The 25,474-nt window shown below is 53.5% G+C and overlaps 7 protein-coding genes across 7 annotated transcripts; 5 read left to right on the top strand and 2 right to left on the bottom strand.

Moving 5' to 3' along the window:
• Positions 1-1,892: 1,892 nt before the first annotated feature.
• On the top strand, positions 1,893-4,289 carry CABS01_03021 (histidyl-tRNA synthetase; the record flags this gene model as incomplete). The annotated part of the gene is made up of 7 exons (XM_060536398.1): positions 1,893-2,145; positions 2,229-2,353; positions 2,469-2,626; positions 2,690-3,376; positions 3,442-3,496; positions 3,568-3,738; positions 3,810-4,289. The coding sequence occupies 7 exons, from the start codon at positions 1,893-1,895 to the stop codon at positions 4,287-4,289; spliced, it is 1,929 nt and encodes a 642-aa protein (XP_060394310.1).
• A 611-nt stretch (positions 4,290-4,900) lies between these two features.
• CABS01_03020 (uncharacterized protein) lies at positions 4,901-5,592 on the top strand (the record flags this gene model as incomplete). Its single annotated transcript, XM_060536397.1, has 2 exons — positions 4,901-4,947; positions 5,256-5,592. The coding sequence occupies 2 exons, from the start codon at positions 4,901-4,903 to the stop codon at positions 5,590-5,592; spliced, it is 384 nt and encodes a 127-aa protein (XP_060394309.1).
• A 726-nt stretch (positions 5,593-6,318) lies between these two features.
• On the bottom strand, positions 6,319-6,849 carry CABS01_03019 (uncharacterized protein; the record flags this gene model as incomplete). The annotated part of the gene is made up of 2 exons (XM_060536396.1): positions 6,319-6,380; positions 6,426-6,849. Coding segments are annotated over 2 exons (486 nt in total), but the record flags the coding sequence as incomplete, so codon positions are not given.
• A 3,487-nt stretch (positions 6,850-10,336) lies between these two features.
• Positions 10,337-11,594, top strand: CABS01_03018 (uncharacterized protein; the record flags this gene model as incomplete). Its single annotated transcript, XM_060536395.1, has 2 exons — positions 10,337-10,672; positions 10,725-11,594. 2 exons carry the CDS (start codon positions 10,337-10,339, stop codon positions 11,592-11,594), a joined length of 1,206 nt encoding a protein of 401 aa, XP_060394307.1.
• A 1,432-nt stretch (positions 11,595-13,026) lies between these two features.
• On the bottom strand, positions 13,027-14,439 carry CABS01_03017 (uncharacterized protein; the record flags this gene model as incomplete). Its single annotated transcript, XM_060536394.1, has 4 exons — positions 13,027-13,419; positions 13,474-14,070; positions 14,132-14,339; positions 14,396-14,439. 4 exons carry the CDS (start codon positions 14,437-14,439, stop codon positions 13,027-13,029), a joined length of 1,242 nt encoding a protein of 413 aa, XP_060394306.1.
• Positions 14,440-17,052: 2,613 nt separating this feature from the next.
• Positions 17,053-17,696, top strand: CABS01_03016 (ubiquitin-conjugating enzyme; the record flags this gene model as incomplete). The annotated part of the gene is made up of 3 exons (XM_060536393.1): positions 17,053-17,100; positions 17,214-17,364; positions 17,428-17,696. The coding sequence occupies 3 exons, from the start codon at positions 17,053-17,055 to the stop codon at positions 17,694-17,696; spliced, it is 468 nt and encodes a 155-aa protein (XP_060394305.1).
• A 793-nt stretch (positions 17,697-18,489) lies between these two features.
• On the top strand, positions 18,490-25,084 carry CABS01_03015 (flavin containing amine oxidoreductase; the record flags this gene model as incomplete). Its single annotated transcript, XM_060536392.1, has 7 exons — positions 18,490-18,567; positions 18,628-18,823; positions 19,018-20,604; positions 20,667-20,770; positions 21,263-21,371; positions 21,787-21,943; positions 22,042-25,084. 7 exons carry the CDS (start codon positions 18,490-18,492, stop codon positions 25,082-25,084), a joined length of 5,274 nt encoding a protein of 1,757 aa, XP_060394304.1.
• Positions 25,085-25,474: the final 390 nt, after the last annotated feature.

Here is a 25,474-nt window from a genome sequence, read left to right as displayed (position 1 = left end):
AATTGAGGTACCTGTTTGTGAGGTCCTGTTTGGGGGAAATGGAAGTGTCTAGGCAGCCTGGCTGCTTGCATTTTCTGACATGTTCAGGTGACGGAGCCAAGGCTTGCTCTCTTGTTGCGAATCAAAACGGGTGGACACCACGACAAAAGGGTCAGAAGACTTCGTGGTACTGTGACCATGTTGGACATTGGATGAACTGAGGACGATGTCGGCTGGCATTTTGGCATTTGGGTCACAAAAAACAAACCTCCCGTCTCCCGTTTCTAACGGACCGCTGGGATACCGAATACGCGGATCAATTCTTGCTGGGTCCCTATCAACCAACGAGGCCGTTCTGATTGCGAAGATCAAACCTACAGCAATAAGCGTATCCAAGTGTGTCTTCCAGTCAAGCCAGTCCGCAGCCAATGAGAGTCCGCGTCGTAAAGGGCCAAAAGGGGGTTAGCGTACCTTGTTTACGGCGCCGGGCGTTGTTCTCATCGTTTGTCAATGTCGTCCCACTTTTTAGCGCCGGGCAACTGTTTTACGATATTTACGGGCCGTGCATCTTCACACATCACCATGCCATCGAAACTTGGCCATTCGCATTTCATTTTTTCTACTTCAGCGTGGCTGACAAGAGGGGCATTATCATTATCGTTAGCTTACTATCGACAGATAATTCGTTTGCGGTAACTTCCAGTAGATTGATCAATTGAACAGGTAGCGCTCTGCTTACGCCACAACCTTTCGTCATCCCAGACACTTCCTACACATATTCTTCATCTTCATACCTTTGCGGAGTTTCTGCCTGCTGCTGCCTGCCAGAAACCAAACTCCGACTGTCGGGACATTGGGTTTTCGCCAAATTTCATGGGACTGCGCTGGTACTACAGTCCGCTGAAGCTTTCTCTCACTTGTAGGTAGGGGGCTGCTCAGTGACAATCTGGCCAGTCCCTTGTCATGTCACTGCGAATTGGGTCATCATCGGATTCGGACTCTATGTAGGAACCCGACAACAGCTAGATTGTGCTTCCGCGGCACTTCTCCGCAAAACCGAAGCGACGAGAAAATATTGGTCCGGAAGACTATCTAGCTTTCTGTTTCGATCACGTGGACAGGACTAACTGCTTAAGATTCAAGATAGACTTGAAACTTGCAATATTGAGGCTTGTCGACTGTTACATCTAGCTTTAATCCCTACGTCATTAAGGTATGGTATGTTAGAGGAACTGATTCTTGTCATCATTTTATTGCCCTAACTGGGTTGCACATCCATGGCCAAATTTCACTCAATGGCCAGCCGTCAAAAGTGCTGGAGTTGCAACTTGATGGTGATTATGGCCGTGCTGCAAAAACCAACAAGACTACCAAGTTGGATCAGCACGTCTGTTGCGATAGATACCTGCCAAATACCTATACTGTTAAGATATGCATTACCTTGATCTTTCTAACAGCGAACGGTGTAACTTCGGATTGTTGCAACGTAAATCGTGGAGTAGCGCAGAGTGGGCTAAATTCAGACCGTCGAAATAATTCATGGGTCTTTCTATTAAAATTTGGTATCTATCACGCGCCGCGTACCGTAGGAAATGTCGATTTGTTGCTCTCGATGACATAGCGGCACCAGTCCAGCCAGCCTCGCCGAGCAGGGATCTGTAACCTCCCATGCGGTACGTCATTGGATGGCGCAAAGGGAGTGCATCCCCGTCGGGTCTCAGCCTTGCAGCCATTTTTCGACCTCACAAACCCCGTCCCTTCCCCAAAACCCGTCGCAAGTGCATACGGCCCCTCCAAAACTTGCGATTGAGTCACCTACCCAACCAAGTTTACCCGGCGCCGCTTTTTTTGTCCCTTTTGAAGTCGGTACCCCCTCCGCGCAACAAGCGCCCGAGATCTCGGAAGCCAGGTGAATGCAGATCCAGGTGAAGATTTTCTCGAGGTCCGCCCGACCGGCCTACCGACTGACTTTTCTTTCTCCAAGCCCAATTACATCCCCTCTTTTGCCTAGAACCCGCATCAGGCCCAGCAGTAGCAGCCGCGCGTTTTCCACGTCCAAGTCTTCGTCGTCGTCTCGTAACCAAAGCGATAGCCACGAACAGCAACTGCCCAACATGGCGCCGAAATCAAAGTTTGAGCTCAAGACCCCAAAGGGCACCAAGGATTGTCAGTCCATATTTACTCTTGCGACCCAAGACGGCATCGTACGACGGAATGCGCTACGGACTAACACAATGTTTGCTTCAAAGGGTTCGGCAAGGACATGCTCATCCGCGAGAAGATCTTTTCGCAGCTGAAGGGTGTCTTCCAGAAGCACGGTGGCATGGAGCTTGATACCCCCGTTTTCGAGTTGAAGGAGATTCTGTCAGGCAAAGTACGACATATTTCCGTGTTTACCCCTCCCCCCACCTGCGAGAACCCCGCGATCCACTTGGGGCCCTCGACTCAACAACAAGATGCAGGATGCTGACCAGCACTCTTTCCTATAGTATGGCGAAGACTCGAAGCTCATCTACGACCTAGCCGATCAGGGTGGTGAGATCACTTCCCTGCGATACGACTTGACCGTTCCCTTTGCGAGATGGCTCGCCATGAACAAGGACATTCAGAGCGTCAAGCGCTACCACATCTCAAAGGTCTACCGCCGGTACGATCTACGACATCATTTTCCTATAATACAGTCGACAGCTGGCTGACATACTCTTCATAGTGACCAGCCTGCCATGAACAAGGGCCGCATGCGCGAGTTCTACCAGTGCGATTTCGACATCGCCGGAACCTACGACTCCATGATCCCCGATGCCGAGATCATCAAGATCGTCGTCGAGGTCTTTGAGGGCCTGGGTTGGAACGGAAACTACACCATCAAGCTCAACCACCGCAAGATCCTCGACGGTATCTTTGAGGTCTGCGGCGTCCCCGAGGACAAGATCCGGACGATATCCTCGGCCGTCGACAAGCTCGACAAGCTCCCCTGGGCCGACGTGCGTAAGGAGATGACCGAGGAGAAGGGCTTGGACGGCGAGGTGGCCGACAGGATTGGCGAGTGGGTTGTTCAGAAGGGCAAGCAGGACCTGCTCCGGAAACTGCAGCGCGACGACAAGCTCGCCGCCAACGCCTCGATGAAGGCCGGCATGGCCGACCTCGAGCTTCTCTTCACCTACCTAGAGGCCTTTGGCGCCCTCGACAGAGTGTCGTTTGACCTCTCCCTCGCCCGTGGCCTGGACTACTACACTGGCCTCATCTACGAGGTCGTGACGGAAGGTTCCGCACCGGCCGTTACCCCTGACGCAGACGGCAAGACGGCGAAGCCCAAGAAGAAGAGCAAGGGCAAGGACGACGACGACCGCTCCGACGACCCCAGCGTCGGTGTCGGCAGTGTCGCAGCCGGAGGACGGTAAGGAGAAAGAAGACTAGATTGTTCTAGGTCACAGTTCTCAGGCCGCTAACAAACAATGGCAGCTATGACAACCTCGTGGGCATGTTCTCTGGCAAGACGCAAATTCCGTGCGTTGGTGTAAGTGATCCCCCTCGCCAGAGCGCAGGAGTCAAACAAGAGATCGCGTGGGATACTGACAGGCAGTTTAGGTCTCCTTTGGTATCGAGAGAATCTTTAGCATTACCAAGGCCCGGATGCAGGCCGAGAGCGTGGCGCCGCAAAGTACGGTTGACGTCTTTGTCATGTCCTTGGGTTCCAAGGCCGGTCTGATCAAGGAGAGACTCGAGGTGTGCTCGAAGCTGTGGGACGCCGGCGTCAAGGTAAGACCCAACTTACAAGAACTCCCAGTCGATCACAAAGAAGGCACATCGCTGACACTCATTCCCTCTAGGCCGAGTTCCTCTACAAGGTCAAGCCCAAGCTGCCGCCGCAGTTCAAGGCAGCCGAGTCCAACGCAACCCCCTTCGCCATCATCCTCGGCGACGACGAGGTTCAAAAGGGCGTCGTCCGCATCAAGGAGCTGGGCCTGCCCGAGGGCCACCCCCAAAAGGACGGCGAGCTCGTCGACATGGCGTCGCTCGTGCCCGAGGTGCAGAAGCGCCTGTCGCGGAAGCGCGAGCTCGACAACCTTGCTACACGGGCCGAGGGCCTGCGCGTCGTTGGCGGTATGAAGGGCGAGGACATTAAGTCCACCACGTCCACCACGGAGAAGGCCAAGGAAGAGACGGTCGTCGAGACGCCTGCTGCTGGTGCTGCTGCCGAGGCGCCTGTCGCTGCTGTCTCGGAAGGGGAGAAGCCCGCGGAGGCGGCGGCGGCGGCGGCGACGACGGAAGCTACGGAGGAGAGCAAGCCTGCAGCACCGAGCGCATAGATCACGGTGAGGTGGGGTCAAGATTTTTAGAAGCAGAAGCACAAAAAAGCACTCGGAAATAGAAACGGCCGTCCAACTACCTACCTAGTCGGCGATGATTTGCATTCATTCCCTTCAGGTATCTATCTACCACTCCAAGTCCGAATTGTGATCTTCCAGTCGATTCTTATCTATAATGCTCGTGCAATACGGCCGAGCAGTCTTACAAGTCAAACTATCTAAACCATAAGATATAATTTGTCTGTGGCCAGCGATTCTACCTACATAGTGATATCCCGCGATCGCACCTATATCAGGTAGCGCATAGAAGCAAGCCAGATCGACACGGTCAGAATTTAGAACCCCCCCCCCCCCCCCTTCCCCGTCGAGTTTATCGTTACAGGTTGGCGTGGATCATTTCTCAAACCACCTCGTGGGGGAGGAGGGGGAGAGAGAAACGACGAGTACGGAGTAGTGTAAGTAGCACAAGTAGGTAGTCAGAGCAATGACCTTCTTTCCCACCATGTTACTTCACAAAGGAAGCTCAAAACAGAACGCCCCCTAGCGGGTTGCAACGGCGGGATTGTCAGGCACCCGGCCGCACGCAAGAAAAAGCTTGGTTCCGTCGCACCATGGAGGATCTAGTGCTAAACTCAATGCGCACAGGGACTTGTACTTCGTACGTGAACTTGGGTCGGCTAGATTTAGTGTACCCAGCTATTCGTACGCTGTCTGATCAGCTCGAGAGCTCGAGGGTTCAGATGGCCTGATGTCGTAGAGCACATCTCTCCTTATAGCTCCGTCGATCATCGACAGGTGGCAGACAACCCCGGATCTCTGTACTGTCCAAGGCTAGTGTATCCATCGCGACGCAAGAGAGAGACAGAAGATCCGGGGTCGGTAGGGTATGGAGAGAAACCGCTCGCGACAGACTGAAGCCATTCGCAGTTGCTCGCGCTCAAATGAGGCGTAATCACAACCAAGCAGACGTCCCGTTTTCTTTCTCTTTCCGTCTCCCTGCTCTTCAAGCCGACCCGCGCGCAGGTTCCTTTACCCCTCAGCGCTGGACCTGGAGCCTGGACTCGACGATAAGCAGTCGGGTGGGGGTTTCAAGGAATCCAAGGCGCACAACCCCGCCGACATCGTGATAGGGCGAGCAGGGCTCGAGTCAAAGTTGACAGGGCCTCTGACCAGAGCCTGTCCAGAGGTGACAGGGTCAGAGAGGAACCCGGGAAAAGCTTTGCGGAACGCCGACATTGAGAAGTTGAGCGTATTTGTTGCAAACGGAAGAATGGATCGAAAGCTGCACGAATCGGTCGATTGACGGTTGGCAACTGGCACTTGTGGTGTGGTTTCCGTCCGCTACTGCAGGAGGGACCGGGCCTAGGTGCAGCACAACGTTCGTCTGAAATTTTTAAGGTATTTTGCTTCTTTGGAAGAAATTCGTGCTTGTCCGTTGTGCATGGCTGTTTCTATGTTCCATAATCATCCCACGAGTTGTCGTTCTTGTTAGGGTATCAATCACAACAAACATGTGGCGAGTGTCGCACTTGTCAGTATTACCCGACGAGACTTACTCACCTATGTTATGCTCGAAGCTTGTTGCATTGCATTCAGCTTCAAACGAACGACACCTACACAAAACCCGTCTTCGACAAGTCTTCAAACTTGGAAGGACGAATCAGACTACTGTTTGATTTTGCGGTGAGAACCGGAAATGTGTAGGCACGGACGTCCATTGTGCAGCAGCACCACGGTTGCAACCGTGATAAGGGATTGGAGGTGCATGCCGTCTGGAGTCCTTGGAGATCTGTGCGGATGTCCACAACGTGGTGGTAATGGGAAGAGGGAATTGGGGGGACCTCATAGGCGAGCGGGGGAGATGGAGATGTTTCGTTTCAGTCCCAATTTTTGATGGTTCCGAGTCCGTGAGCCTTGAGCCAGCGCTGAGGCCTCGTCCTTGGGATCAAGTTCGCTCCTAGGCACAACGACCGTCGTTCGCTGGCGTCTGGCTCGCCCCTGAAATCGCAACTACGAGGACGAGCACGAACTATCTGGATCGTATGCACCGCGTCGGATTTGTCGAGGAGGGCGACACGAGATTATAGGCGCCAAGACACCCGGGGATAGTTTCTGTCGATTTTGTATCCTTTTTACTTTCATGCGTAAGGGCTTGGGCTGGGTTGATGCGGCGAGTTTGACCCATTGTATTGCTTTTCCTCGTCCGCATCGTCCACTTCCTCTGCGTTGGCACTTCGTGTTTGCTTTTCCCTCCAAGTCCCGGTGGCGGTGGAAGAAGTTTTCTGCCACTTGTATTCCTTTCGTTCACCGTTCTTGTGGTCTGGACGGGCATCAAGGCCACCGTAAGAACAAGAAGCAGTGATGGCAACCCGACAGCTTGACTACTCATTGGAATATTCTGCCCACTGAAAGACACTCCATGATGAAGTAGAGAAAGTGACCATGGCGCTGGCACATGTGCCCGACGTGGATATCCGTACGGAGCACCGCATATTGAGGTTACCACGTTATTGGGACTGACGGGCGGTGCTGCTGGCGGACCGCGGCAGGGCCCCAAGGGGGCATATTGCTACATGTCGGCGGAGATTCATTCGCTGGCGTGTCATATTGCATGCTTTTCTGCATTACTCGAGTGCCGGCCCCGAATAGGTGAAGGAGGCCCAAGTGCACAAGGAGTAGGAGAGGGAGATCGTAGGCTAGCTAGGTTCTTGGACCACAGTTCCCAAGGAACGGTTCGAAAGTCGAAGGCCCCATGGTGGCATGGAGAGTGTTGCAGGGTCACACCTGCGCGTTATGAACGTGGAAGTGGGTGTGATGCTGTCACTTGTCATGAACCTGGACAAGAAGAGGAGTTCCTGAGAACAGGGCGGGCCAAAACATCGCGTTGCTTGTGGACATGATATTCAATAAGGTGCAATGAAAAGCCGTAGAGGCGAGAGGAGGTTACAAGGTTGGCGACAGGGAAGGCAGGGGGCGAAAGAAGCGTGGAAAATGACAGCAACCCAAGGAAGGGAACGACGATGGAGATCTGATGCAGGGGATGGTGCCTTCCGTGGAGCATCTTAGGAGCCTCTTGCCCTCTTTGAGACTTGCAAAACTGGGTACGTATTCGTACGGACAGGTTTGGGAGGGAAAGACCCGCTGTTCGGTTGTCGGTTCGTGGCTTCCGGTGCAGGGCAGCAGGTCGCCCAGTCACCAGTCCACCACGCCCAGGAAAGGAAGGCAGGCATGACGGGAAGTCCCTGGCTGTGCAGGTACGTCTCGACTCCCACTTTCCAATGGAAGGAGGCATGCCGCACAAGTTCCCAAACCCCAATTCCCAGATCCCAGGGTGAGGGCAATGAGGCTCCCCTCTCTTCATCTCGTCACCCCTCAAAGCCTCAAACCAATCCCAGCAAGACTCCAGCGGCAAACACGGCGGAATCGACGGCCAACCGGGGAACTGGAAATCAAATACAATTGGAAGGTCTGGAAGGTCCACGGCCTAATTAAACCGTTGGTTGATTGAGTTATCCCACGGTGGATTCGACTTTGACGGCCGTTGGTTTTCTGCTTCAAGTCTACGGATACCCGATACGCTACGAAAAGAGAAAGGCATTGCGAGCTTTTCTACCGACTCTCCTCGGGTTGCTTTCTTTTTCTTTTTCTCTTTCTCGTCCCTTTCAAGCAAGGGTTTCGTGTGTCTTCCAACCGTCTTGCATCATGCTCCACCAACAGCTCGCCAGTCGTCAAGAAGCCGCGCTATGTGCAAGAATCTTCCCTTCAAACTTGACGTTGGGACCTCCGGTTCATTGCTACTCAAGTGTCGAACTCTCTTCCTTGCTGACGAGACACAGACGGCGTTTCTCCAATGTGTCGTGAGCCGTGACTCGGAGTCTAGAGTCTTAATCAGCATCACCTCCCTTCGCAAATGACATCTAATAGTCGACCGGCGTGCGAATCATCTCCGTCCATCCCGTGCAATCCACAACGGGACCGCGCATCGCCCGTCTCCCCCATCGCAATTCCAGACCTGACACTGACAGAAGCCCATCCCTGCTTCATAATCGCATCTAATTACTTATCGCGTGTAGAACACGCTACGGCGCTCTCGGGATGCAATTAATAGCCTCAGGTACGGGCACTTCTGCTTCATACGCACCAGTCCCACAAACTTCGATGGCTTCGACCGCCCCGTCTTCGTCTTGAATCTTTTCTCTCGTAGGCTCATACGGATACTTAGCGTGTCCAATCCACGGGCTAACGGACTAGGGCGCTGCTGCGAGGTGGGAACTATTCGCACCTTGCAGATTGCACAGGGCGAGTTTCTCACAACTCTACCCGAGCAACCCAAGCCATCTCAAGCCATCCCACGCACCAAGCAACGCCTCGCAGCTCATAGCGTATCCACGCGAGGGCCGAGAGAACCATTTATGATTTGCTGAAATCTCGCCCAAAGCACACGGCTGCGCAGCACAACGCGTAGCCAGGTACGCAAACTACTATGGGCAGAGTTACATTTGTACGCAAGAGACTTGCATTGGGGTGGGGTTCAACACCATGGGCAGCACCAACGACGAGCAGGGTTAGAGGCAAGGGTCGACAGGAAAATCCACGCCGGTGCCAGGGGAACACACCACAGCGAGATGGAGCTCGATATGCAGGTCCTCGAAGGAGACGAGAAAATCTCATTGCGCAGGCCACTCACGCCTGAAGCTTGTTCCCCCTTTCTCCCTAGTCCAACGTCGATGCGCAAACACCCTGCCCAGGACCCAAACCAAACTCGAAAAGTGCTCGAGCTCTGCTCTGCCAGACGTGTGGACGGTATCCGTACGGATCCCCAATTCGAGTGCTTGAGGGGTCCCGAAATCACCTCCCCTGGATGCAATCCATGACTCCATGAGGTACTTGAACACGGCCCATCCCCCCAGGCCCAAATGGTCTCTGGTTTTGATTTTCGAGGAATCTTTCCTGTGATCGATCCCCAGCCTCTTCCGTCGTTTCTTGTTGTGTTTCTCGCATCGTATCGGCTGCCCACCCATTCACTCACTGCCTTGGTCCATACTCTGTACCATCAGCCTCAACTGACAGTTTCCTCAAGCCGTCTTTTCTACTCGAGCTTTCCCAGCTCTCCTTCAGTGGCCACTTCGTCATTAATTCAGATACCTACGCTGGTCTCACCTTGTGTACCTTGTCTCGGTCTTGACTATTCAGCCGCCACCCTCACCACTTGGCTACCACATACAAATCCTTACTATTGGTCTTCAACTCGATCGGCGCTTCGCTGTTCCTGTCTCTTCGACCTTCAGCTCATCTCAACTCCAGCCTCAGACAGCTTGCTTCCCCGTTTTCGACAGATCACAGGAAAGAAATCGAACCATTTCCTGTGCTACGTATCCGTACTACGACCTTGATCTACAACACCTCGACGACTGTTACCTGGGCACGTCATTGTTTCCCAGTTCGTCCTGATAACCTTGCAAACCCAAAGGTTCACCCGCAAGCAAATCCCGCGCCGTGGGAACATCTAGACGTCTGAAAAGCCCAACATTCCTGCCGCAGCTTCTGACACAAACCCTGGACGAAGATCATTCTGGGTGCTAAGGTCAACCATCGACCTGCACGCGACCTGCACGAAAGTTCAGACGACTTGAGACTGTTCCCGAATCCCGGTACAACGCCTGTTACGCATTTCGGGGTAACCCACTTACACCCGAATCGTTGCCTCGTGCTTTATCGGACACGTCTGGCCTCTTCAGCCCTCACTTGTCGCTCTCGTCTTTTCTGAGCCAACTCTACATCTGCCCTGATACTTCGACTTGAGCGTAAGTCATAAGTGTCACCAACGAACACTATTGCTTGGTCCAACAACGCGCCGGCTTGCCATTGGCCCTTGGACTTCAACCCGCACTATCGACTTCACGAGTAGACTTTGGCCCTGATTTCATCCAGCCATTGGTCTCATATCGGACGAAGAGGTGGCGAGCTGAGTTAGCCGTCGTCCATCACTCAGCCAACCTAGTATCGCGAACTCTCTTCACGCGCGCAAGCACTCTAAATCTATCGCAATGGGCGGTTTAATACCTCTCCTCCTTAAGCCCGCTGCCGCCGGCTCCCGTGGCAGCGTTATTTTTCCTATCAACAGAGCACCGTCGCCCAGCGCCCCCATCACAACACCACAGCCTGCGGCAACGTCACCAACTATGGCCACCAGTTCAGTCGGACCTCCTAAGGCTCGAGTGCACAAGCGGTCTGCATCGCAGCCGGCACCGCTCCCCGTTCTACCTTATACATCTGCTGAATGGAGCAAAGCTGTCTCTGAGGTCAAGCGTCAGTATATCAACCGCAAGTACCGACCATGCTCTTTGCGTTGTTGCGAGATCCTAGACAATATTAAGGAATCTGTAAGTCGCATTCATCTGAAGTAGCTTGGGATTGTACTGACCGAGTCAATAGGCAAACGTTGAGCCGGCTTATCTCATCTATCTTCACTTCTACGCCGCCAGCTCTTTTGACATGCTCTCCCGGCCTTTGCAATGCGCCTCGCCGTATCGGACACGGCTTCTCCAACAAGCTCGTGAACATTACACCCGAGCCTCGGAACTGAGCAAGGCGGCGGATGAGACCATGGCTCGCTCCTCACGCCCATCCTCAGCGGCGACCTCGAGTATGCATTCGCCTTCGAGCTCTACTTCGTCCCATGCATCCTCGCGGACGTGGACCAACTCAACCGCTTTCTCGTCACCCACGCCGTCCGTGTGCTCCGTCGAGGACGCCATGAACAAGCTCTCCGCGACCCAACCGCCACCAAAGAAGCGTGTCACCTTCTGCGACGTTCCTGAAGAGCCGTTCATCCGCCCTGACTCTCCCACTCTCGGCTTTGACGACTTTCTCTGTGCCCCACCACAGCCCGAACCCCCGCGCTACCTCCCGGTCCTCCAAGAGGAGCCCGAGCCTGCCGATGAGCCCGCGGAAGAGGTTGCGAAGCCAACAACGCCCGAGCCCCTGAACGAGGACTGCGATGCCTTCGACTTCCTTCAAGAGCGCTCCATTCACCGCTACTGCGGCTTGCTCTCCAGCCTACGATCGCAGATCGCAGTCCACATTTCCAACGTCGAGGAGCAGCTCGCGGCACCCCGACAAAGCGATACGGGACGCCACTCTCTCCCCGCCAGGGCAGCGACCCCGGAGCTCAGCGATGAACTCCGTAATCTTGACATCAAGGCCCGTATTGAGCGTCTGCGCCAGAACAACTGGCAAAGACGTCGCTTCGATATCGGCCGTTACGAGGCGCTTCGCGAGAGCGTTCTCGCTGAGTTGGAATGAACCGTCACTTCCAGATGATCGAACCCTCCTTTTCCTCGTATCTTGCACTTTTCCCCACCTGTTTCCAGTTTACAATGATACCACCGACCTCCGGTCTCTCTTTCTTCTACTGTACCATGCTTTGAAGCAATCTTGTCCATTTATTTCACGGCGAAACAAAAAGCATCTAAGGGGATTTCTCACCCCCCGTTCGGCAGCATCTCAGGGCAGGACGGCGCACTTGATTGGTGGTCTCTGTCTTTTCGGACTTCTCTCTCGATATACCTTGTACAAGCACAACAACGACTCGTTACGAACCCAAAACAATACAATTAGTAGTAGTAGTAGTATTAGTAGAGAGTACAGGGGTGGAAGGAACAGCGGAGAAGTCTATCTTGGACTCACCCCCTTCTCCCCGACTTCAAGTAGCAGCAATGCCAAATAGCAAAGTTCCATCTTGATAAACATCATAGTACCTCGTTCAAAGTCTTTCATGTGCCGTGACTGATTACCAACGCTCTCTCTCCCTCTCCCTGTGTCAGGGTTTGCGTCCCCTCCGAGAGTTGCGTATGAAAGACAAAACCTGAAGACCAAGAGGGCAAGGAAAGGTAGATGCAGTCAGGGGCAGGATACACGTACACGAGCCTGATGATGGCCATGTCTGACTGTGTGGTCAAGTCGATAGGTATATTTACTACCTCGAACGGCTCCTAGCATCGAAAGGGCCTTGCTTGCCCTCAATAAAGAAGTCACCATTGGGTAGGACTACATCTCTCCGTGCCCATTCTAGGAAATCAAACTCGGGGAACTTGGGGAAGAAGGCCTATCGTCGAGTAGTCTATAGGCAGTGTTTGATTGTCGTTGACCTTGAACCACTCCCACCCATCCAGCCCAATTTGACCTGACCAATCGACCTAGGAAGGCGTCTGCTGTGCTGATGACGGAGACCGTGTTGAAGGGGGTGAACTTCCTGTGTGTATGTATCTAAGTAGCAGAGCATGAATACGTTGCTTCTACCAAAGTCTAGTCTCGAATCCAGAGGCTGGCGACCGAGACTTTCATTGCTCGAGACTAAGAATGGCCATTTCATAAAGCATTCAGATATTGTATGCCACGGATGCAAGATTCACCAAAGGTCAAGTAGTAATGCGTAAGAAGAGATTCGAATCTGGAAGAAGTGATGGGTGTTGCTCAAAGTCATATCTGTCCCCGGCTTTTCTGTCCCCCCTCGCCCGCCCAGGCAAAGCAACAAACATATAGCGCTCATCTAGCCATGTATCTTCGGCTTGAAACGAAATGAGTGCTCAACGAAAAGCAGTAAGAACTTAAAAAACTTCAAAGCCGCTGCTGAGCCGCGACCAGTGGCCCGTTGTATCATCCAACCCGTGTGGTATCATCTTCCTGAGTCCTGACTGACTCGCCCAGGTCACCATACAGAGACGTGCGTCACTTCTCATCCCTGAAAGCTGCGTCTTCTGTGCTCCTTCTCCGCATCCTCCTTCACCTTGAGCGTGTCCTGCTGCTGCTTCATCTCGCGGACCTTGGCAAGGACGACCTCACGGAAGATGGCGCCCTTGATCGTCTTGGAAAGGCTGCGCTTCTCGCCAGTGGCAACTTCGTGTGCGCCAACGTGCTTGGACTGGTCTGCGGCGCTGATAGCGTCGGCTGGGAAGTCCGAGTCCTCTGTGTCCTCTTCTTGTGCCTTGAGCGTCTCGATTCTGTTGGCAAGCTTGACCATCTCGATACCGCGGCGAAGACGGGCCTTGGCCATGTAGGCCTTGATCTCGGGCAGCAAGTTGTGGTCGGTGGCATTCTCTCCGCTGAGCCACGGGTGGTGGAGAGCTTCCTGTTGTCATTGTCAGTGCTTATTTGTCGACATTGGTGCAGGGCTGGTACATACTTCACTCGACCAGCGCTTGACGGGCTCTGGTTGCAGAAGATGCAGAATGAAGTCCTTTGCATCATCGCTGACATCCTTCCAGTAACGCTCGTGGAAGACGACCTGAGCATTACTGCACTCATCGATAAGATCCTGGAGGTTCTCCGAGCGGAAAGGAGAGTAACCGCAAAGCAGAGTGTATGTGATGACACCCATGGACCACATGTCTACCGGCTTACCATGGCCCTTCTTCAACATGACCTCAGGGGCTGCGTAGCCGAAGGAACCGGCCATTGTTGTGAGGACTTCGTCTTTGCGGTCGAGCATCTTGGCGATACCGAAATCGGCCAAGACGAGATCGGACTCCATATCTCTGGTAAGGTACAGGAGGTTCTCGGGCTTCAAGTCTGATCTACTAGTTAGAAAGAAATGGGCATCTAAGTTATGGTGGCAAAACTTGCCTCTGTGTACGACGTTGTTCTGGTGCAAGTAGTTGACGGCTTCGAGGACCTGCTTGATGGTTTGCGAAGCATCCTTCTCCGTGAACTTGCCCTGCTCGCAAATACGATCGAACAGCTCTCCGCCAGTAGCTAGTTCAGTGACGATGTAGTACTTGTCCTATAAGATAGTTGTCAGTTTTGACAGTCCGGGCATGGCTTCGCAGCGGAGGATTGCTCACACGCGACTCAAACCAGTCAACGAACTTGACAATGTGAGGGTGCTTCAGACGCTGGAGCATGTCCAGCTCGTCGTAGACCATTCTCTCGTTGCCCTTCACGTTCTTCTTGAGAATAATCTTGACGGCGCACTTGCCAGTAGGACCGTCAGCCTCACGGACGATACCGTAAGTTCCAGCTCCGAGAGTGCGACCGAAGCGATATTTAGCCCTGTAGAGAGGACGTCAGGATATGGTATCTAGATATTGGTCTGGAATTGTTCGTACTTCTTATCGTAGCTCTCGGGTTGGCCCTGGAGCCTGCTGAGCATATTGGAGACTATGGGCGAGCGTGCGGTCAGCATTGCTTGTGGATTGGGAGCAGTAGGACTGGAGAAGTGTTGCGCGAGGTAGCATGTTCGCAATCACGGCAGAGCAGGACAACGACCTGGCAAGATCACAGAAGAGCAGTTCGATCCAAGAACTTACAACTCATTTTTGAGGCGGGGTTATCGGTCGCAGCGAGAGTTGTGTGTGTGGAATGATCGGTCAGACACAGCCTTGGGGATGATGGGACCGAGAAGAGGCGGGCGTCAGCGGTGGGAGTGCAGACGACGTTTATGAGGGAGAGCTTGAGGCTGGCGTAGAAAAATCGAGCAGAAAGAAGGCTCGACCCTGGACAGGACAGAGAAGCAGCGGTTGCTGATGGAGACTTCCCAGGTAGACTGGACGGGATTCGGGAGGGGGTCGAGTCGGGGTGCTGGTAGCTCTTGGTGCTTGGGTTGAGGGGGAGGTGGGGTAAAGCGGGAAGTAAGAGCGTAAGAGGGTACTTTTCTAGGCGAGCTTCACAAGCAAGAGGTACTCTTGGGATCAAGCACCTTGCACCTGTTGGTAGAATGAGAATAGGTACTTCTTGTCCCCGGGTCTGGGGGTGAATGGCGCTTGAATACATATATTCATGTGCTGCGTCCATCTGTAAAGTCTATCTGTAGAGAGCAGGTAAAGGTACCAAGGTAAAGTCACTACACAGCATACCTCCTGGAGGCAACCTAACCTAACCTTCAGGCAGTACGCTCCAGCATGTGCACAGAAAAACAAAAAAGGCGGTTGTGGCATCACCGGGAACAAGATTCAGGGGTCATGGCAGGCTGGAGTGAGCCTTGTGGGCTGGTAAGAATTGAAAAGGATGCTCAGCCGCAGAGAAATGAGGGGCAGGCCGCAGAAGAGGGAGAGCACGGACATGGCCGTGAATGAGCGACGGCATCCACGAGCACTAACGATGACGGACCAGGGTCCTGGACGTCTTGGAGTGGACCGCCGTATCCTGAACGATCAAAACGACTGGAGCTGTGGAGGCACTGGAGGCACACACCAGAGGATGAGGGAGCCGCCGAAGTGTGGCTGAGGAGGCCACTCTTTCCACCTTACACCTATCTGCTGGCTGCCCTGTCACCCTCGTGCGCCTATGACAGGCATTGACTCTTACTTCCAGGCTCCAACTCATTGGGTTTGCTGGGTCGTAAGGCTTAACCTCCGATTCGACCTGCTTGCAACCGCATCTTCAGAGGTAGATGATTCCATATCTTCCATCTTAAGTGGACGAGGCATGCTGGGTATGGTATCCGATTAGTCGACAGCTGCAGTGTCGATGGCTCCCTCCTGTCAATATTTAGACATCCATAGATCAGAGTTGCAGTGTTGCTCAGCAAAGCCTGATCTATACTCTGCATGTATCCTCCTAGCCTGGCCCATGAAGTGTTTTCGCCAGCAGACGTCATCAATGACAATTTGGGTGTTTGAGTCTGGCGTGGTTAAACGTCGGCCCTCAAGCAGGGAAATGATTCAGACAGAAAGCAGTTTGCTGGCTAAGGTAGAGACATGTGTGACATTCCAGAAGCACATATATTTGGCAGACTCTACCGCAATATCCTCAGAAATGGCGCGTGACATATGACTACGTCTAGACGGAAGTGCATGCTCATCTATCATTGCAGCGCCTTGCTGTCTTGATGTTGATACATATACCTACCTATTCTTGAGGGCTAAGAAGATTGATGGCAAAGAATTCAGTATAGGTGCCCAGTTATGAGAGGCTATTGATAACAGGACTGCCTTACACAACGAATATGTACCTAAGGCAAGGTACCTGTAGGTAGGCTGTCCCTGGCCGCTCTTGCTCTTGCTCTTCAAAGATGCAATGCTTTTTGGGTTGTCACTGGCATTGAGAAAAGTGGATCCACCGGGCCTGCGACTGGGTTACAGCACGCGCATTCGCATCGGTTCAAGATGCATTGAGCCGCCGCCAATCCTCCCCCGCGGCGTCATTTGGACCTTGAAAGTCTTAGGTAAGGTGTTCCAGCTTTCCAGTACAGTACTTTAATCTGTGTACGCAGTACACAGGTACTTCATACAGTAAACAACTTATAGAGCACCTGAGTGCTACGTGCTACGTGCTACGTAAAGAGCCAAGTGCCACCGTCCACGCCTGTAACTCGTGGACCGTCTCCAACACGCCCGCGTGTCTCAACATTGTTAAACCGACCAAACAACTGACGTTGCTGCACACTTGCCTCGTTCACTCTCATTGTTGGGCGCCTATTTGCTTTGCCGTCCTTTTTGATTTGCATCCGGCTTTCTTTAATACCCCCAGGTTGAGACCCTGAGATTTGGCTCCCGCATCGGCTGCTTCCCACATTCCTGGACACTTTTGGCTGCTGTTCTCGGCAGGAACCACCAATTCGTGGGGTCCTCCTCTCTGGGCAGCCCCTCCAAGCGACCAACAAGCCCCTCAGCAAGCAGCAAGCCGCAACCCGCCTGCCTTGCCTGGGCTGCTCCTCGAGCCGCCGACTGACAACTTCTCCTTCGCTCAACTTCTCCCTTTTCCTTCGTCGAGCCACTTTCGCCTGGGCTTCATCCTCCTCCAGCCCATTCGATCGCCCTTCAAAATGGCTTCCAGCTTTGCTTCCAAGCGGCTGGCCAAAGAGTTGTCCAAGGTTCGTAACCTCACGCCCAGCTCGCTACCTCAACCTGTCCGTCCCGCGATCGATCCATTTGCACCTTGTCGCATTGCGCGCGCTCGCCTCAGGAATATTCCTAATTCTCACAGCTCAACTCTGGCCTGCCTCCCGGTATCGAGCTCATCTCGGCCGACAACTTCGAAGAATGGATCATGGACATCAAAGTCTTGGACGACAACCCGCTGTATAAAGACCAGGTTTACAGGCTGAAATTCAAGTTCTCCCAACAATATCCCATAGGTATGCCTCTCTGCGCATACCAGCTCCTCAGTACCTCCCCAAGTAACATAATCTGGTCTATAGAACCCCCAGAGGTCACCTTCGTCAAGACCACCGAGCGACCGATTCCCATGCACCCTCATATCTACTCCAATGGCATCATCTGTCTCGATTTGCTCGGCAGCCAAGGCTGGAGTCCCGTACAGAACGTTGAGAGCGTCTGCATGAGTATACAGAGCATGTTAACAGGCAACGAAAAGAACGAGCGGCCGGCGGGAGATGACGAGTTCGTTCGGAGCAATCGCTTGCGCCCTAGAGATATTGACTTCTACTATCACGATAACACCGTTTGAACCACACAAGACATTTGCGCGGCAGGGTTGGGTATGGCGTTGTATCGGATTTCGGCATACAGAAGGGGACCCCAGGACAAGCGGAGTGTTCAGGAGCTGGTGCTCGGCTGAGGGGGAGAAGATGAGGTGACTAAGGCGATTTTGGCCCTCGTCAGCTTTCGTGGAGCGATATCTCGAAGAGATCAGTCGGGAAAATTGTGTCACGAGCGGGATCGCATCCCCGTAGAGGACGGTATTGACACCCATGTTGATGTTTGGTAGGATCAGCGGACCATGCTTTTCTTTTTTTTGGCCATGTAAGGTATACATCCTAGGTGTCCTCGACTGCGCATCATGTTAGCAAGTAGATCATATTCTAGAGCTTTCATGCTGCAAGTCTGCAGAATAAACCGTCGCGACCAGCGATCGCGAAGCATTGTTTCTGGAAACATTTCCAGGTTGAGACATTCATCGACCTGACGGATTGGATAGCGGGCGGGACACAGTGACTGGCCCCCACTGATCCGGCATGGAATTCCCCGAAAGAGCACCTGCACTGTGAGGTAGCGTAGCACCTAAATCACCCTGGTGGCCTGGCCCCGCTGACGCAAATGCTCTCTGCGCAAGATGTCCCGTACTGAGGTAGCCAATCTAATCTTTCAACCCGATAGCTCCAGGTGCTTTGCGACCACAGCTCTCCGTCACCGTTCCATCTACCTACCTCACCTTACCCCGACCACGTCACCTCGCCCAGCAGCGGTCAATCTGCGCTCCACGAAACAACACCCGGTGCCAGTTGCATGGAGAACTGAAAATGGCTCCTCGAGCTGGCTTCAATACGGACCAGATAAAGGACAAAGCGCGCAAGGACCTCCTCTACCTGCTCGAGGCTGTAAGTAAGGCATTTCGCCCCGGCTGCCTGTTCTTCGTGAGCTAACCTCGGCGTTTCCAGGTCCGGGGGAAGAAGAACCTCATTCTTGAGCGCAGCTTAGCGGGCCCGATCAGTACCATCGTCAAGGTCGCTACTCTCCAGGAATACGGCGTAGACAAGTTCTTCTTCCTCGAGAACAAGAACGCCGACACCAGCCAGCGAAATGTCATCTTCATAGCCCGCGGCGAGTGCGCTCGCCATGCGTCAGCCATAGCAGGTCAGCACCCTCCACTATCCGGATCTCACATTCTCTTTCACTTCCAATCGGATTTCTACGAAGCTTCTTAGGCTTACTCGTGCGATCATCATCATCCGTGGTCTGCCGAGAAAGACAGTGCTTGGTGGCGAGGCTTCTTGCAGCCGATCTCCATGCTACTGAGTGAGCAGCACTTCATGCTAACAACCTCTCAGAGCAGATCCGTCGCTTACAGCGAGAGAGCCAAACAGGCCATGAATTCCACATCTTCTGGGTGCCTCGACGAACACTCGTCTCCGACAAGTTGCTCGAGGAGGCCGGCGTATTGGGCGACGTGAACATCTCTGAACTGCCTTTATACTTCTTCCCGCTTGAGAAGGATCTTCTCTCCCTCGAGTTGGATGAGTCTTTCCGCGACCTGTATCTCTCGAAAGATGTCACTCCGTCATTCCTGCTCGCCAAGGCATTGATGGAGATCCAACAGAATCACGGCTTGTTTCCCCGAATCATCGGCAAAGGCGACAACGCAAAACGAGTTGCGGAGCTCCTAGCACGAATGCGACAAGAGATACTTGCGGGCGAGGATGCGAACGAGACGAATCGAGGTGGCTTGGCACCAAGCACACTCACCGAAAGCGTTATAATAATCGACCGCGAAGTGGATTTTGTCACTCCTCTGTTAACTCAACTGACCTACGAGGGACTCATCGACGAAGTATTCGGCATCCAGAACAACCAAGCTGAAGTTGATACGACAGTTGTCGGTGCCCCTTCTCAATCCTCAGCGACAAGCGCGCAAGCCAGGAAACGCAAAATCCAGCTGGATTCCTCTGATAAATTATACGAACAACTTCGCGACACAAATTTCGCCATTGTCGGTAGCTTGCTGAACAAAGTCGCTCGGCGACTTCAGAATTTGCAAAAGGACTACGAAGGACGAAACAGCCACAAATCCATCGCTGAGCTCAAGGACTTTGTCAGTAAGCTGCCCGGATATCAAGCGGAGCAGCAAAGCCTGCGCATACATACAGGTCTAGCAGAGGAGGTCATGAAGTACACACGGACAGACCAGTTCAAAGGTCTCTTGGAAGCTCAGCAGAATCTAGCTGCTGGCGCGGACCCTTCCTCACAATTCGAAGCCATCGAGGAATTAATCGCCCGCGACACACCGTTACCAGAAGTGCTGAGGCTGCTTTGCATTTACTCATGCATATCAGGCGGCATCAAACCGAAGGAATTCGACCAGTTCCGACGACTTATCCTCGAGGGCTACGGCTATCAGCACATCCTCACGCTTAATAACCTCGAGAAGCTTCAATTATTCTTGTCGCGCTCTTCTCCATTGGCAGAAATGATCCCGATGACTGGCTCTGGTGGCAACACAACAGGGACAAAGACGAACTACACGTATCTCCGCAAACTTCTGCGTCTCATCGTCGATGAAGTTCAGGAAGACGATCCAAACGACATCGCCTATGTATACAGCGGGTATGCGCCACTGTCAATCCGTCTTGTACAATGTGTGCTGCAAAAGCAGTATCTGCTCAAAGTCACCAGAGGCAATGGCGCAAGTGGTGCGACAGGAGCGTCCGCGGCTCAGGGCTGGCACGGCTTCGACGAGGCCGTAAAGCACGTCCGCGGGCAGACATTCTACGAGCTGCAAAAGGGTGAGGAGAAGGCCGTCAAAGCTCGAGCGTTGCTTTCGGGAGGCACAGAGAAGCAAACGGTATTTGTGGTGTTCGTCGGAGGTATAACATTCACCGAAATCGCTGCTTTGCGGTTCATTGCAAAGCAGGAAGAAGGTATTTATCCATATTGAACTTATCTCGTGAAGCATTGCCAAACTAATCTGTATCATTCGTAGCTCGGAGAAACATCGTCATCTGCACAACATCGATCATTAGCGGAGACCGAATGATGGATGCGGCAATTGAGAAGGATTCGTTTGCAAGAGATAACGTCAAGCCGGTGAGCCCAACTGCATGAGAAAGGGCGCAGGGTTTGTGGTGGAAGACTGGTAGAGCTGAGAGACAGGAACGCCGTATTCGGCATTTGAAGATACGACCAACATACAGATAATGAGCTTCTCGTGGAGAAGTGTTTCCCAACTAGAAGCAATCATCATTGCTCGTCGTGAATATTGGGTGTTGCTAGCCGGCAGTCTGGCCCCTCGAGTCAGTGCCTTCCTGAACTTCAGTGGTGTTGCCGGTTTTGGCTCGGGCCTGCAGTCAGCCCATATAGCACTGTGTCAGGTCGGGTGGCTTGCGACTGACGGGAGCAAAGGCCCATCACGTGACCCACCTTTTTTGTCTCGAACGCTTGAGCTCCTCATGTCCAATGCCGAACTTAGCGATTTCAACGGGTCATGTACCTGACGACTTCCTTTTATGACCGGGTTACTTTTGATTTCTCAACATACTTGTCTCAAACAATAGACTGAGTTGTTTACGACTCACCTAGTGCCTTTTCGGTATACCGCGACTTGACCTGCATCGGGACGGCTCAATCAAGCACCGAACACGGGACAGTGCCCTGCAGCTGGGGCAAGTGGCGTCTCCGCAGTCAAAAGGTAAGTACATTGCAATTGCTTCGTCTTATATCAAGTCCTGCGAGCCTGAGAACTTAAATCAGCTGACCAGGCTTATACAGCGAGACTATCCGGGTCTACCTGAGATATCGTAACATGTTATCGACTCGGGACTAGACCCGCCATATAACACCCTGGTCGGGACTCAGACTGAGCAGATTTCATCATCACCGACCATCCGCCTGCGCCAACATATATATCCATCTTTCATACTCGAGTTCAATCCGTGTCGACGACTGAAATATGAGATCAAGTCCGAGGTCTCGGGTTAAGCAGGAACCGGGGTTTGGGAAGGGATCATTGATGGATTTTCCGGATCGGGCCTCACATATATCAGACTTCACGCCTTCGAGGGCCAGTGCGATGCTCAGTCGGATATCGACTTCACACTTATCAGAATCGACGACACCAACGCCGTCAAGTCGAATCTCATCAGAAGCAATTTCAGAAATTGCCCCGGAAATCGTCGTGTGGACAGAAGACATGGACATGGACCTGGATGACTCAAGCCTGGATGAGGCGGAACATCCTTCCGGCACATTATCGGACCCTGAGTAGGTGATACACTACGGCATCTTTTCACGATGGTATCCTGGCTTCATCAGATGAATGCTGGGAGGCTCGAGATCGAGTTTAGCTGACCATCGATCAGTTCACCAATGCCCGAGGACGCGGCTGCTCCGTTAGAGACCCTCCGCATCCAGTCACACGATACCCCTCACGAATCTTTCGAGTCGCCGATGACCAATTTGTCTGATCACGACCAGTCTGAGCTTTCATCGGTCCCGCCGTCGGTGTCTAGTAAGGCAACGACCCCTGTTGAACTGGACGGGCATACGGAAGAGTCTATACCGTCAGCAGAGACCCCTCCGGTACGCGAGGCATTGCGACAGACCTTCAACGTGAAGCCGAAGTCGTCCATACCCTCGAATTTATCAAGCTATGAATATGCAAGGCAATGCATAGAAGCAGCCGAGTCATCGAGACTAAACCCGTATGCCCTGCACCAGGAAGAATATCAGATGCTGCGACAACACATCAGCCATGTTCAAGTCACCACGTATCTGAATATCAGGAACGGCATCCTCCGGCTCTGGTACAATAACCCACGTGTTGCAGTGACAAGGAACGAAGCGGTTGGTTGCGCTGGTGCCAGATGGGTTGACGTCGCAAGTATATGTTACGATTGGCTGTTACGACGCGGGTATATCAACTTTGGCTGTGTAGAGTTTCCAGCGACGAACGATCGACAAGAAGAAGAAGAAGACGTAGAGGCAGAAGTCCCGCTTAACAAGAAAAGGATTGTGATCATCGGTGCTGGTATGTCCGGCTTGGGCTGCGCCAGACATTTGGACGGCTTAATACGGCAGTATGAGGATCGTTTCCGGGCGCTCGGAGAGCCAGTGCCTGAAATAGTCGTACTGGAAGGGCGTGGGCGAGTGGGTGGAAGGGTCTACTCGAGGGAGTTCAAAACAAAACCGACAATACCACTGTCCGATTTTGACGGGGAACGGTTCACCGCCGAAATGGGCGGCATGATCATCACTGGCTTCGAACGCGGCAACCCGATGAACGTTCTCGTGCGTGCGCAATTGTGCCTCCCATACCGTGCCCTGAGATCGGAAACGACAATTTACGATTCCAGTGGCAAGCCGGTGGATTTTGCAAGGGACCAGCTCGTAGAGAGGCTCTACAATGACTGCTTAGATCGCGTCAGCGAATACAAGTTCAAGTCACAGCCCGCCAAGCTTATCGAGGGCAATCGAGACTTGATTGACGAGGCGCGAGACGCCGTGAGTGACGGCCACAGGACAATTCACCAAGCTGAGGAAGCGGTGGCGGCTCTCCCACATGCACCGCCCGTTTCGCAACAAAATGTCCCCGAACGAGTAAACCTGGTGCCGGTCTCGTCAGATAAGCTCACTGGCCGCGTCCACACTCAGCCTGGCACACCAGGTGTACTCAAGGCAACCGAGAAAGCCCAGGCAATGGGGTGGACGTTGAAGACCGGTTTGGCAAACGACGCCAATATCGATCTGAACGAGGCTGTTACTCTGCCAGCGGCCACGCTCGGTTCGGTCATGGACGAAGCCGTCCTTCAATACCGCAACATTGTCGACCTGACTGCCCAAGATCACCGTCTCATCAACTGGCACGTTGCGAATCTGGAATACAGTAACGCTACAAATCTTCATAATCTCAGTCTTGGAGGCTGGGACATTGACGCTGGCAATGAGTGGGAAGGCAAGCACACCATGATCGTCGGTGGCTACCAAAGCGTTCCCAGGGGCCTCATGCACTGTCCCACTCCTCTCGACGTACGCCCGAAATCCGCGGTCAAGAAGATCACGTACCAAACACAGAATAACGGGCGTGCTTCGATTGAGTGTGAGGACGGGACGTCCATCGACGCAGACTACGTCGTTTCGACGATACCTCTGGGAGTCTTGAAACACGGCAACGTCGCGTTCGACCCGCCATTGCCCGAGTGGAAGACGGAAGCAGTCACCCGTATAGGGTACGGAGTGCTCAACAAGCTTGTACTGGTTTATGATCAACCATTCTGGGATACGCAAAGGCACATCTTTGGCGTTCTTCGAGACGCTCCGAACCGCCACAGCCTAAACCAAAGCGACTACGGCTCTTCACGAGGCCGCTTATTCCAGTGGTTCAACGTCACGCAGACCACCGGCATACCGTGCCTCGTGGCCCTGATGGCCGGTGATGCCGGGTTTGATACGGAGCACAGCAGTAACGAGGACCTCATCGCCGAGGCGACAGAGGTCCTACGCAGCGTCTTCGGCCCCGGTGTGCCGTACCCCGCCGAGTCCGTAGTCACCCGCTGGGCTTCGGACAGGTTCGCGAGAGGAAGCTACTCCTCGGCCGGGCCGGAGATGCACCCGGACGACTACGACGCCATGTCGCGCCCCATCGGCAACCTCTTCTTCGCTGGAGAACACACAATCGGCACCCACCCGGCTACCGTCCATGGAGCCTACCTCTCAGGACTCCGCGCCGCGTCAGAGGTTCTCGAGTCGATGCTCGGCCCGATAGAGGTCCCGACACCCCTTGTCCGAAGGAAAGGAAACAACGTGTCCAACAAGCGTAAAGAAATGGAGGGACCCAAGGACCCGGAACAAATCCGCCTGGAAGCCTACGAGCTCTCCGCCTGGGAACACACCAAAGCCAAAATCGGCGAGCGGCCCGCACGCCCGGCCAAGGTAGCCGCCAACGCCTACCTCCTCTACAGCCGGGCCTTCTTCGAGGTCGCGCGCACGCGGTGCGAGGAGGAGCGCGCGGCGGCGGCCAGCAGCGGCAACGGCAACAAGAAGAAGACGGCGCCGAACGAGGTGCGCGTCATGACGTCCAAGATGTGGCGGGCCGCCTCCGTGGAAGAGAAGAAGCCGTTCGAGGACGAGGCCGCCGCGCAGAAGACGGCGTACGCCGAGGCCGTAAAGCAGTACGAGGAGACGTCGGCGCGGTGGGATAAAGAGTACGTCGAGACCATGAGCGCGTATCACCGGGAGCACCCGTACGTGCCGCTCCAGCAGAACGGAGGAGGAGGGAGCGGTAGCGGCGGTGGGAATAGTTACAGTGCTGCTACGGCGCGGCAAAGGGAGATTAATGCGCAAAAGTACCGCAGGACGAAGCATGTCAGCTACGCCGAAAGTGACGGTAGCGAGATGGAGTTTTGACGGGTTTGTTTTACCTGACGAGGCGCGGGTGGTGTGATGAGGTATTCGTTTTCTATTAAGTGAGAGGTCAGGCCGTTGGCTGTTGTTTTCTAAACGGATTTGCATGGAGGGCAAGGAAGGGTGCATTCGGGGGGCTCGTCTGTGGTGGTGGGAGTCTATTTTTGTTTCTCGTTCACGGTGTCGAGGAGTTCTGCATACCCCCCCCTCCGTACATGTCATATTTGCTCTCGTTGGAACCTTGAAAAGGTTGTAGTAGACCAGCCTTTTTAAACGTTCTGCACAGTAATTACTGTTGCTCCCGTACATAAAGGCACCCTCGTTAAAGAGTGTGCAAAACAATAAATGGCAACACGCTTATCAAACGGCACAGATTTCTCAGACTCGGGTTTA

This window comes from Colletotrichum abscissum, assembly GCF_030869225.1.
Source record: "Colletotrichum abscissum strain IMI 504890 chromosome Unknown Scaffold_5.1, whole genome shotgun sequence".
Lineage (NCBI taxonomy): Eukaryota > Fungi > Ascomycota > Sordariomycetes > Glomerellales > Glomerellaceae > Colletotrichum > Colletotrichum abscissum.
This window is presented reverse-complemented; position numbering and strand designations above follow the sequence as displayed.